The sequence below is a fragment of the Anoplophora glabripennis genome, unplaced genomic scaffold (genome assembly GCF_000390285.2).
Source record: "Anoplophora glabripennis isolate ALB-LARVAE unplaced genomic scaffold, Agla_2.0 scaffold731, whole genome shotgun sequence".
Lineage (NCBI taxonomy): Eukaryota > Metazoa > Arthropoda > Insecta > Coleoptera > Cerambycidae > Anoplophora > Anoplophora glabripennis.
The window spans coordinates 223479-237872 of record NW_019416914.1 but is presented as its reverse complement, the minus strand read 5'-3'; the positions used below and the strand labels follow the sequence as shown (position 1 = coordinate 237872).

General features: G+C 30.7%; 1 protein-coding gene across 2 annotated transcripts in view; it reads left to right on the top strand.

Annotated features, from left to right (window-relative positions):
* The first annotated feature begins 431 nt into the window (after window positions 1–431).
* LOC108911349 (proline-rich protein 2) overlaps window positions 432–14394 on the top strand; it is a 22908-nt gene continuing 8945 nt past the window's right edge. Inside the window, exons 1-3 of one of the 2 annotated variants that reach the window (XM_018716263.1) lie at window positions 432–890; window positions 4654–4818; window positions 8031–8063. In XM_018716263.1, coding sequence (XP_018571779.1) covers window positions 788–890; window positions 4654–4818; window positions 8031–8063 — 301 coding nt within the window. In that variant the 5' untranslated portion in view covers window positions 432–787. The remainder of the gene's footprint in view (window positions 891–4653; window positions 4819–8030; window positions 8064–14394) is intronic. The other variant, XM_018716264.2, reaches the window with a different exon arrangement.

Here is a 14394-nt window from a genome sequence, read left to right as displayed (position 1 = left end):
TACTAGGTCTATGGGAATCTCTAATCTCATTTTAACCAGGTTCACTAAATTTCTCGTGAAAATATCAAACCCGCATAGAAGTATGTGAACCGATTTAACCTTCGAGCATATACCTACTACTAGAGACAGCCTTCAATGCTAAATGAGCGAGCAGACATGCGAGAAAGAAAGCAAATGAAACTACTCGCTATCTCTCTCACTCCGTAAATTTTATTGGTTGAGAATCAGACCCCGTGATTCCTCTCCAGCACCACACATTACGGAGTGATAGAGATAGCTTGCTGTTTTATATGCTTTCTCTCTCGCACGTCTGTTCGCTCATTTAGCATTGAAGGCTGCCTCTAGTAGGTATATTATGCTCGAAGGATTTAACCAATATAGTGCTGAATGGTAACACTGCACGTGCAAACTAATCCGTTAGTTAAATTTGTTTAGTGAGTACTGAGTGTGTATTCTGCGATATCTGTGACTTCTGTCATATATTTATGTTAATATTATAATATTCTGTCATTTTGGTCATTTGATATGTCGTCACATTTTTTACATTATTAGTTTTGATTTCAATATTTAAGAAACAATATCTTGCAGATTATTTTTTTTAGATTATCTTGTTTACTATTTTTTTTAACATTAAGTTGCAAACAATAATAGTGAAGAGAACTGCTGGAATTTCTGAGAATTGTTTTGGGAAAAATTTTGCTGGTATGCTGTGTCGTGAACAGAAAATTTAAAGTAGCCGTGAGCTGGGAATGCTCATTCATAATTTGTTTTATTAATACAACATAAAATGGATGTATTTATGCCAATCGCAATATGTGTTATTTTTTTGATATTATTTGCAATATGTGGTTGGTGTTGTAAAAGAAAACGTGAAGGTACCGTGTATGGACGTAAGTACATTTTTTCCGCATTGTTTAGTTAGTATTACCAGTGTTACTGTATTTGTTACCACTGTTACTATAGTTGTCTTTTTATAATATTTTTACTCCAATTTTTACATCTATTAATTTTTGTCACAAATTTGTATTAAATGATTTGCATATATTATCATTATCTAAAATATTGTTAGTTTTTTTTTGTTAATACTGCAATGCTTTTATGTACGAAAAATATTAATTCTACATTAAAAAAATATTTTGGAAAAACTGATTTCTTAAAGTAAAAGTAGTATGTAAGAAAATTACGTTTATAGGTAGTTCACTGTTGTGAACTTAAATTAATTCCTAAGTTAATTACCTACGTAATAGAAACTAATAATTATATTTCTTGTTTGTTGAAGTTCTAATAATGGGCCCCATAATATTACATTACCAATCGCAGTGTGTATGTGACTCTTAGTATAATGTATGCCAGACACATTATCTGTAGTATCACTACTTATAACAAACATTGGTATCGCGTTACTGTCTCAACATTACTTAATCGTCTCATTATTCCAGTACCAGTATCAACAGTATTGTCTCTTTTTACTGCCAAGAAACTTCGATACATCACACATGTAGTTGGTACAGATTTAAAGTGTGTAAAAAATCTAATTCCATTGAAAATGCTTTGCAAATTAATAAAAATGTGTTTTGTAATTAGATGAATATTTCAAAATAATAATGATAATGATCCTTACCATTTATTTATTAACCATTTTTACTTACATAGTAAGTTTTTAGTCACAATTAATTTATAAAAAGTGATAGAAAAACAATTACCTATTTAATAAAAAAAAATTACACAATTTGTGTAATTCGTTAAAACTTGACTCATCCATGTTAATATCCTTAAAATGATGTGCAATGAGGTTCTATAATGGAATATTCAATTTATTATTCTCAGTAATACGAATTCTGGAAAAGTCCGTAACAAAATTACCAGCATTCCTTGTATTATATGAGTGAATATCAGAGCGTTTACAAAACTTACTTCTATTACAGTGCATTTGCAATAGAGTTTCAAAAATCAGGCTGTTACAAATTCGCTTTTCACTACAGGGATCTCCAAAACGGTAATAGATACGAAGTAGCTCAAATGGGGGCAAAGTTGCATAATCAGGGGACCAACTTTCTCATGGCAATTTTTTGACCTCTATTGAATGGCATAATCAATTTTTATATGTAACGTTTTGTCTCTTCAGGACCATCATGAACTTCATTTTTTTAAATACGACCCTGAAAATTTTATTACATTTTTTGCAAGCTTTCATGACCCCCAATACCGTACTACCTCAGCCATTGCTACTGCCAGATTCAGACTTTTTATCTCGAAAAATTCATCTTCAATGTATTTGTTCCAAATTTATCTAAATTTTTTATTTAGATTTCTATATTTATAGAATTATCGTGCACTCTAAGTGTCGTTAGACCCTGTGAAATCCACCTAGTTATTTAAACTATTATCATCACAAGGGGCCTATTTTTTGGAAGTACTTTTCAACTTTTCACTTTTCAATGAAGGCTTGTGGGGCGATTTGATGTATATCATCAAATGGACTACAATTGTAGTAGATTTCTGTGAAAATTTGGTGGTGTTACAGTGAACAGTTTCCGAGAAATTAAATAATTTGCCCTGTGGCTGCTAACCCTTTTCATCCCCAATGAAGGCTTGTGGGGTGATTTAATGTATATCATCAAATGGACTACAATTGTAGTAGTTTTCTGTGAAAATTTGGTGGTGTTACAGTGAACAGTTTTCGAGAAATTAAATAATTTGCCCTGTGGCTGCTATCCCTTTTCATCCCCACTGAAGCCTTGTGGGGTGATTTGATGTATATCATCAAATGGACTACAATTGTAGTAGTTTTCTATGAAAATTTGGTGGTGTTACAGTGAACAGTTTCCGACAAATTAAATAATTTGCCCCGTGGCTGCTACCCCATTTCATTCCCAATGAAGGCTTGTGGGGCGATTGGCCACAATTTTTTGCTAATTTCTCTGAAAATTTGGTGAACGGCATTCACCCCAGAAATGATTTTTTTTATTCCCTAACTGACCTCATTTCATCCCTTAAATTATATGGTATGAATAATTTGGCACTAGTTTTTTTATTTATGTGAAGTGAATAATAAATTTTTTGTCTTGGTATTGTTTAATTTTAATTGATTTGATGAGAAATAATTTCTAGCCGTCAGTACACAGTCATTGCTCAATTTTAGAAATGGGCTGACGAGTGTCATATCATCAGCCAACCAAATACATGATTCTTCTCCAACAGAAAAAGGTAAATCTTTAATATAAACGAGAAATAAAATTGGATCCAAAACAGAGTCTTGAGGGACTCCGTTATTTATGGGGAGTAGACCTGCTAACATGTTGTTTGTAGGATAAATACGAGAATAGCAAATTTTGTGTATTACCTCTATAATATATAATTTTTTTTAGCAAGATATTAAGATTAACATAATCGAAGGCTTTAGTGTGGTCACACATAGTAGCCATTGTAGGCATTACCTTATCGAATCCATCTACTATCTTATCCACTAATTTCAATAATGCCTTGACAGTAGATTTATCTTTACGAAAACGGAATTGAGCATGTCAGAAAATATTCATTTCTTCACAGTATTTAACAATTCTTGATAATTATTTCAAAGACTTTACTGAGTACCTACTATAGATATAGGTCTGAAATTGTCAAGAACACCTTTTTTATGTAAAGTTCAGTTCACCTCACTTCAGTTCACTTCAGTTCATTTCAGTTTCGGCTCTTGACTTCCATATCAGGTAGGGCGGAAAAATTTAGGTTCAAAGTATTGAAAAAAAAATCAAATATAATTGGGTAGTTTTATTTTAAGTACTGTAGGGATACTGTTCTCAACACTATTTCTTATGGTGAAAATTCATTCTTCTGTTTTTATCCGAAATAAACTTTTCAGTTACGTTTTTATTAAAGTTTGGTATTTCTCGCAGCCTTGATTTTTCAATAGATATCATTGCAAGTGTTACAATCAACTTAAACTTCTACAATTTAAAAAAAAACGTACAAGAAACAATATGTAAGTAACAAAATTTCACATGTTTACATGTTACAATCAACTTAAACTTCTACAATTTTTTAAAAAACATACAAGAAACAATATGTAACAAAATTTTTACACCACACCTGAACAAATTAAGTTTATTAAGAAAAAAAAGCGATGAATAGCTATTATTTGGTTGAGGGCGGACTAAACAGAGCCCAAACTGCATAGTAAATATGCTTTATTCCCACTCCGTCTTTCACTGCTTCGCAACGGTAACCGTGATCACTGCTGTAAACACTTTACAGATGTTAAAGTCAGCTACGAGGAGCCCACATATGTTTTTCAAAAGAATTTTGCAAGTCGAGTTAATTTGACTTTTTTAAATGATCATTCTGTATTAGCCTAGGTTGCTCTACTCTATACAATATGTCGAGTAGTTCATTTTGAAACATCCTGGGTGAGTGGAGCCAAGGGTTTTGCACATCAGTTTATATAAAGTTATAAAATCTGAAATATTTTTTTGTAGTACCCATTTTAATGTTACTTTTAAGGCAGGTATTTTGAATAGTGGTTAAGACTTGGTTAACTAATCAGATAGTTAGATTTTGCATTATTTTAGATATGTTAACTCGTAACTTAATCAATGCTCAAAATACTGGCCTTTAGCTTTTTTTGTGGCATAAGGTGATTAATATTTTTTACAGAAGGACCAAATGTGACAGTAACCACTCAACACTCTTCTGCGGTTGTTGCGCCTCCATATCCTATAGCTGATCGACATCCTATTCCACAAACTTGCGGTCCAGCTGCTCCAGGGTTTGCAACACATACTCCACCTTACCCTACACATACACCTCACCCACAACCAGGTAAATAATTCTAGTGTAATATGTAATTGTGTAATTGCTTTTGGATTTAGGAAGATAATACCGAACAGTATGAATATTTTTAATATTTGATTAAAAAATATTTACATTTCATCTGCACCTTTTTATGGTAAATGAAATTCAAATGTTTCTTTAGAGAAAACAACACAATTTGTTTTATTTTAACTTCTTGATGAAAATCCATATGATACTGAATAGCAGCAGGAGTAATTGGGAAAAAATTATAATCTTCTTTAATTCATTTTTGGCTGTTTTGCCATTTTCAGGGAAGAAATATATATATTATAGTTTCTTCTTGCCTGAAGATGAAGATAAAGATAATAACCGAAACTAGTTGGAAAGAAAATTTAAAAAAATTATACTGAATTAAAAATGACTGCAATTTTTGCCAAATTACCCTCAGTTTTATATTAGTTTAATAATCAAAGTTACTAAAATTTTATTAATTTTTTTTAATTTGGCAGCACGGACTATCCATCTAAAATCTTTAATACAAATGATAAGTCCTAAAGGATTATTAAACAATTTGTGATTCGTCAATTGAGAGTATTTCAAAAATGGAAAACAATTCATTATACAGGGTGAGTCGGGAAGATCACATCAAACTCTAGAAATGGATTCTACATGTAAAAGTATTAAGAAAAAACTCAATTATGCAATTTTCATGAAAAAAGTTATGCGCAACGGACTAAACCATGGTATTTTCATATATTTTGGTCCGCAAAACCGAATCTGACCTCAGTTTGGCTCTACTCATCACGAATTCTTCAGTAATTTCAAAAAAGTATTTTTGCCGTAGATGATTTACCACCTAGGGTACTCTAAAGTTTAAGACGTTTAATATCATTTAATACTTCGTATTTTTTTATTAGTTATATTCGTCAGATTACTCTTGCAAAACTGACATTAGCGATGAATCTTCGGTGGGTATTGTTTCTTGGTATTGCCCATATCCTAAATACCAAATAACTCTCATGACATCCTACCATTCTAAGTCCGTTCTTACATTGACAACAGTAGCCACGAATGACTTCTAGACCTGCCTTATCTAAATCTATAAGAATATACAGAAAATATTGTTCCTCCTGCGAGTGTCGCTCTTTCCTTATAGTGCACACGTTCTGTTTACCTCTCTATTTCTGAAACGGCTCAATTTACAGCAAAACGAAGGCATATTTGTAATCAGCATACCAAAAAACGTAGGACAGTACACCTTTCTAAGACGGATGTACTGGGACCAAAATTGGCATCCTTCTTTAGAGCATGCAAATATGGTGTTTATTTATGGTTTTTGTAATGAGAATGCTAATGCTGCTGTTGAAAAATATCGTCAACGGTTTCCCCGTCACATATGTCCTGATAAAAATGTGTTTATTAGGATCAGTGTTAGTACATATAATATGTGAACGAACTCATCGTCAAAGTTAGAGTAGAAAATATTCTGAGTCTAGTAGATGATGCAACTACCAGCTCACGAAGAATTGCTACTCAGTTGGACATTCCACAAAAAAAGGGTAATAAAAACCGTTCACAAGCAAGGCTTTTATCAGTACCACAACCTGAAGATTATGCTAAGCATATCAAGTTCTGTCGATGGATCAAGAATAATCATCTTGTTGTATCCAGCATACTTTTTATGGATGAGGCAACATTCACCTGTGACAGCATTATTAATTCTCGGAATTCTCATGTATGGTCAGACGAAAATCTTCACACAACACTTGAAAGTAATTTTCAGCACAGTTTGCGGTAAATGTGTGGTGTAGTATCGTCGATAGTTATTTAATTACCCCTTTCAGTTTGGAGAATCGACTCATAGGAGACTACTACTTAATTTTTTTACAAAATGAATTAAAAGTACTAAGTACTGGAGTATGTTCCTATAAAAATGAGAATGTGAACGTATCATCAATACTATAGCACTTATTAAAGAAATACATGCAGCAATCAGGAGAGCCACAGACACCCTTTGTAAATGAAGTAGAAAGTGTTTAGAGGTCAATGGTGGTGTTGCTATGATTAATAGAATATCAATAAATTATTATTTTTTATTGAAATATACGTCATAGCTTGAAAACAAATGAAAATTGCATAACAATATTTGAGTTTTTTCTTATTATTTTGACGTGTAGACTCCATTCTTGGAGTTTGGTGTGCTTCTCCCGACTCACTCTATATTTAAAGTACGATGGTTTTTTCGGTTGCGATGCTATGGTCTATGTACCTGGTTGCCCCACTTACAGAATTACGTTGCACTTCCTTCAGAACGTCTAGGCCTGCCCTGATGTACATTTTAGTTGTTGTTTCCAAAACCTCTCCGGATGGAATCGCTCCGATTGAATCACAGCTAAGCATTTGCAGTCCACCACTGAAGTTGCCGGCAGTGAATAAAGATGAAATGTTTGGATGAATAAGATACAATCAGTTATAGAGGTCACTACAGAATGTCTCAGAGAATTATCATTGACTGAGAAGGAGTTACGTCCTTAGAGGCTTTATAACTAACAAGAACCGATATGTACATCAGGGCGGGTTCTGATAGCGGGTACAACAAAGTTTGGTCAAAAATTTCAAAGGAGGTGCGAGGTAATTCTCACTAACGTTGACAGGTGTATAGGCCACGGCACACCATTGTGCTTTAAATATCATCATAGGCCGTCAAAACCTTACAACCACAATTCATGATATATTTTATATTGTTGCCTTGCCCCTTTTATAATTAAGATATCTGTATATCTTAAATATCCCTCATATTAACATTAATCTTTAGATTCTTGAGTAAATATAAATGATATTTAGTGCTTGTTAATTTATATCATTCAAATAGAACAAATGAGAGTACCATTTGGGACAAATGAACAAGTAATGATCTTCCTAAAATAAAATGTAGTTTTAAACTTTACTATTATTCATTATGTTTGAATTCGATTTGTTGTGAAGGTTTTATGTTCTCAAAAGATGTGGCTTTAATATCTAATCTGTTACTGTGGTCGCAACAGTTTAAATTTTATTTAAAAAAAGAATTTGCAAAGCTTAAAATTGATTTTTTAATTTTGCATAGAATTGTGGTTTTATTAGTGCTGTTGGTATGTGGTGGTATTAAATGTAAATCTGGGAACTGTTCTGTCTTAATAACAATTAATAATTAATATCTTAAAATACTTTCACACTAACATTTTTTTCATTTTCATTAGTGCTGACATATTACCCTCCACCAATACCAATAGGTATGTTACATAAAATAATTTTCTGTTTGAGTAGATATTTTTGTTTTGAAGTTTTTGTTTGAATGCTTGCTTTTTCTCTATAAATCACAGAATACTTTCTTATAAATTGTGTAGTTTATGCTTTTTTCATCTGTTTAGTGTATTAGTAGTTGTTGTTTATAAAATTTGATGTTTTCTTTTTCTTTTTAGAAACTATTATAAAATTATAGAATTTACTGTATATTACTTTGCATCATATTTAGAATGGGAATTTATAGGTTTAATAACATATACCTATAACAAGTATGTATATGAAATATATTATTTCCATTCGTGCAAAAAATGGATTAATTCCTTGTGGAAAATTGAAAAGGGTTTTTAAAAGGGGTTTTTCTTTTTAAATAAATAAACCTCACATGAATAAGTTTTCCAAGCATTAAGTGCAGCTTTATAGGTTTGTTAACATGTTATTTATTTACACTACGTAACTAACAATTTGTTTAAGTTAAGATATTAAATCTAGAGTTATTATATTATGCTGCTGATCCAAAAAACTCTGTGAATCGGTTGTGAATAAAATTTTGTTTCTGGTGCATTGAAGTATACAGTGTGTCCAGAAACTAAACCAATAAATGAAGGCAGCTAATTCTAAGGATGATTTCATATTGATTCAACATAAATCGTCTTCTTCAAAAATGCTACCTAAGGGAGGTAAAGGCTCTTTGAAGATGGCCCTTTGACATTGTTTTTTTTTTTAACTGTTTAAATCGCTGTTTGTCTAGATTCTAGAAGGATCAAACTTAGATTATGTGTGTTATAACTTCTCTAGTAGGAAATTTGTTTATGTTAAGAGAGTTTTCCTAACTTGCACAAGGAAGCCCATTCATTAATTTTTTTACGCTAATTTTGAATCCAGTAAATGTTCTCTGGTTTGGAAGAAATGTCTCAAGTTCATTGAAAACTAATAATAATAAAAATATAAATGCTAAATATTGTACAGAAACAACTTTTTTTTCAATGTTTAAAAGTAGTTTTATTCCATAAGCTATAATATCCAGTTTAAATTTCTCTGAGGGATTCTATTTATATAATATCAAATATGTAAGTGACACACAGATTATTTTTTATTACAATAGAATAAAAATTATGAGTCATCACATTATATGATTAATGATTATTTAATCATATTCTAGTCACATTAAATATTTATTTAGATACTGTTGTAAATTGTACAGTTTTTGCAACATTATGAAATTGTTTTATTAATTTATGACACTGTCATTTCACATTTTTTGAAAATTATTCTGAGAAACAAACTATAGTGCATAAAGCGATAAAAGATAGTTTTTCTTGGTATAACATATTTCTTTTTAGCATTTAAGCATAGAAATATTTGTGTGGAAGTTACTCACTTAAATTGATTTCAATGCACTAAGGTACATTTAGAAAAAATAAAATAATGCCAGTCAATGGCTCACTGTCACCTACATCACTGATTTGATTTAAGTACTTATAATATAATCAATACGACAATGTTGTGTACACCAATGTTTGATTAGGATAATAAAGGTACTGATTTTACTGACATTCTAATCAGTATTAAAAAAATTGTATCAGAAAATTGAATTCAATGTATTTTTATTACTTTGTAAAAATTAAATGTATTTTAGTGTGTACGGAAACTTCTAGAGGCACCTTCTTATTATCCAAATTTTTGTTGCAATTTCGAACAGAGTTGTATTTTAAAAAATGGGCAAACAAGGACATTATGTGAAGTTTTTGTATTTATTGCATATGCAAAAAAAATGTTTCCAAAATACAATTTTGCAATTTATATAGGTTTGTTAATGAGCTGTAATATCTTAAATGTTGAAATTGTAGATAATTATTAAGTATTTGTATCACAGTTTCCGGAACAACTTTGTCTAATGTTTAGTAACATTACAGGAAGTTCTGATAAAATTGGGCGATAATTCTCGAGTGTTTTAAAGGCTTATTTTGACAGTGGTTTTGGACTAGTTACGTAGATAGTTTTAGTGAATATATTAAAAATAGTCAAGTTTATAAATATTTTTAACAGTTTCAAATTATAGTACAACTTCGGTAATCTGAATACTAATGAGTATTTTGGATTACTGAAACTTTAGACTGAAATAAGGGTAATCCAAATCGATTTTATTTCTTGATAATCCATTATCGCATATTGCATCGATCAGGGTAATCTGAAAAACAGATTCACGCCTGTTGTATGCAGCATGGAGTTCAGTTAGTTTCTTTCCAAATCAAAGATGAATGAAAAAATATATAATTTACAGTTTTTGTACATTTGTATTGTTAATTTTATTATCCAGAAGAAAAGTTATTTTCATTAAGTGTCTTTTTTTACTCTCTTGATAATCTGAAAAATGTATAATCCCAATGTGCTAAACTGGTAATTGGGGCAAAATATGAATGTGATATTTTTCTTCTATAAATCTGAAACGTGTCTAAATTTCGCTATACAGTAATAAATAATTATTGCAAATAAGGTATTCTGTTTTTATGTACCATTTTTGTTTTCATGTCAAAATTTGTAGTCTGAAAATATGTATAACATAATTATCTTAATTTTGTACAGTTATTTGATTTATTTTATGTAGTTTAGCCACAATTCACTTTTATAGAACAATTTCACAATTACTTAATTCCTTTATTGTCAAGACTAAAGCAGAAAAACAATATTGACAGACTGATTAATTTGCTTTTAGATAGTAATAGTATTGTAGAATACAAAAATTCAAGTAATGCTAATGATACCTAAGTAACGATTGACGTCATGAAGGCATTTTGAACAAACGTTTATTGGCAACATACTTTTGAATTATTAGTTATACTATAAAATGTTTGCATCAATCTCAGTTTACTTTTTTTATTTATACATACAGTGTGTTCCATTTTTCAGGTGGAAATGTGAAAAGGCTGTTGACTTTCCGCAAGCCAATTTTTTTACAAATAGTACCCTGAAGGGAGGTTATATTCTTATAATCATTTTATTGATGTGATAAAATCCTGGCCTACTACAATTTTTTAAAAGGGTCCTTTTTAATCGATAATATCACCAGGCTATTCAACACCCATCAAAATACCCATATACTAAATTTGAACGACAAATGTCTATTGAGTGTTTTTTTATGTGGTGCCAAACTTCGAAAAATCAGATAACAAAAATTATAATAAGCAAGTCAAAGATTGCCATGAAAGTGAAAACAATTACCAATCGGACAAAGAAGAAATACAGGCACTATACATTTATAACTTTTAATTATATTAATTAATTATTATTAATTAATTATAAAAATAACTTACAAAAAATATAATGAATTATAAATACTAAGTTGTTAAACAAAAAAATTGCCAAATGTTAATCTAAATTAAATTTTAGTTTGCTCCACCAAACCTCCTTCCGGCCGAATACATTCTTCCGATCCTCTTCTTAAATTTAAAAATAATTTACATAGCTGTTGTGGAGTAATCTCTGCACAAGCTTGTCTTATGCAATTCATTAGGTCATCCAAATTCCTTGGTCTGTTTTTATAAACTTTTTGTTTTATAAAACCCCAAAAGTCCATAGTTCGAGAAAACTAAAATTTAATTTATAATGTATTGCAATTTTTTGTTTAACAACTTAATAGTTATAATTCATTATCTACATTTTTTTGTACGTTAATTTATTATTATTTTTATTGTGACCGTAATTAAAAGTGTTAAATTTATAGTGTCTGTATTTTTTCTTTGTCCGATTGGTACTTGTTTTCACTTTCATGGCAATCTTTGACCTGCTTATTATAATTTTTAGTTATGATTTTTCGAAGTTTGGCACCACAAAAAAACATTCAATAGACATTTGTCGTTCAAATTTGGCATATGGGTATTTTGATGGTTGTGGAATAACCTGGTAATATTAGTATCTTTTTGATAAAAAAATGCCCAATATCACTTTTTGGAAAAATTACCCTTTTAAAAAATCGTAGTAGGCCAGGCTTTTGTGACATGAATAAAATGATTAGCAGAATATAACCTCCTTTCAGGGTACTATTTGTAAAAGAATTGGCTTGTGGAAAATCCACAGCTTTCTCACATTTCCAGAGGTAGAAAATTGATATATTCGCTTGTTAAAAAGAGATGGAAGGTGGCAACAAGCCTCCGTGCTCGACTGGTTAAACTCGAATGTAGATATCGTGGCATCATTTCAAGGTCTCGCAGCATATAGAACACTGATAAAGGTTGGAGGCTTGCGCTGCCAGCGACTACAATGCGAATTCGGAGGGCGCGAAAAATAGTGAACATTTAAAAATCGTATATTTACGTACTCAAGATCTCCCTTAGTAGGTACCTAATTATTTGCATATGAAAATAGATTTGTATGAAAATTTCTTAAATAATATTAATTATATGATGTAAAATAAAAAAACTAAAAGAAGACTTTTGCAATACTATCAAAAAGGCTTAGCCTCCCCAGCCTCCTCTAACAAGCCGCTACTGTTGGGAACCATTCTGAATTATCCGATGTAGTTCTTGCTCTCAAGCGCAAATTACTTAGAACTGTATTATTTGGCGGATGCATAGTTATTGTTTCGGAATATCGTCTTGATTATTTCCTGCAAATTTTGTAATTTTTTCATTTTGTTTTCTTTTACAAAATGTATCTGGGCATATGTGCATTATCATTTTCTAGTTTCAGTTCTGAAAGGCATTTTGGGGGTTGTTTTATTAGAATTGCAAAGTAGTCATATTAAAAATTGAGACTTTTTTGACCGCTAGAATGTAGACAAGGAATGTAGATCCCGTTTTATGACTAAAATTAAAGTTTAAGGAATCACTGTTGTATAGTGCTGATACTCTCAACAAATTTCTTGCGCGTCTTTTTCATACCCTACTTACATCAGCGCCACCTTTACTTGACCTAAGATATGGTTCACTTTTGTAACATGGAGTCTTCACTCCTCGTATACACTCCATAGCTTTAGGTACAAAATTTTTTATTATAGAATGTGATTTGCAAAAAAATGATTTAGAGGTTAAGGTATAAGGCAAAGACGCAAAGAGCAAACGGATGAAAACTTTGATGAAAATGATTAGATTCTGAACTTATTAGTTCACTGCTGAACATATCAGTTCGCTGCAAATGCCACAAATTCTAACACGTTTTTGTTTCAAAGAAATTCATATAGTTCTGAATGGTCTAGAATTTTGTCTAGTGCGTTTATAGTTCTACGTAGATTCTAGACTGTTCAGAAATAAAGAACCCGAACAAAGCTATTGTTTCATGGCTTAAAGTTATTTTATGAAAAAATAACTTATACTAACTTTAAAGGATGAAATATTTCTATATTAACTTTGTTTAGAAAATGTCTAGACCGATATGTATAGGTTGTTTCATAATTCTTTTCTTTATTGTAATTTATTTCTTACTATTAAGGAGGTTTGATACATATTTTGCGGGGCAGGCGGTGCGGGAGGGAAGCCTATGCTTATACACGGTAGTTTCGTTGTAGTACCAACCTTACATAAACTAATTTGAGCGAACTAAATATAATATATACGAATGAAATTTATATAACACATAGTAGCTTGCATATATTTTTCGTGTTTAATGCACGGCAATTAACTTTTTATTTGAATAAAAGTGTATATTTATTCATTAGGAGCTTGTAAAATTATGGATGAAATCTGGCAACATTGCCATGGCGTGGTGGTAAAAGTTGGGTCAACTTTCATTACTGTCAGTCATGATACATATACAAAGGAAAAGTAATGACTGAAAAGCAATATAAAATGCGTATGAAACAGAATGTGGGACTGATAAGAAAAAACAAAATGTGCAAACCGAGAATTCATATGATAATTATCAAGAAGCTCAGTGTATGATAGTGAGACATCGCCTTGTCAAATTGAAGATTATGACAGAACATCTATAATACTGCTCGTTTTGCAAAGAGATCCTTTCAATTTTTGTTTCAAATTGCTATTATATCGCATTAGATCACGAAAAATGTATTTAATATTAATTATTACTACATATGTTTTCGTTGGAATAATTTTATAGTCTATAATCGAGCTATTTAAATATAGCGCGTCAGTCAATGCGTTAAATACAGCGTACAATGTTGCCATATTTCCTTTCATTGGATCAGATGTTTGTTCAAATTTGTCAAAACGTTATCTATTCATTCCATTATCTCAATAATTACATTGTAAGTGCATATTTTTATTGTTTTAAAATGTTTAGTAATATTTAATTCTTTAATTACAATTTTATTTTCCCGATCCTAACCATTTTTAAGAGCAATATTCACGTTTGATTAAAGTTTTT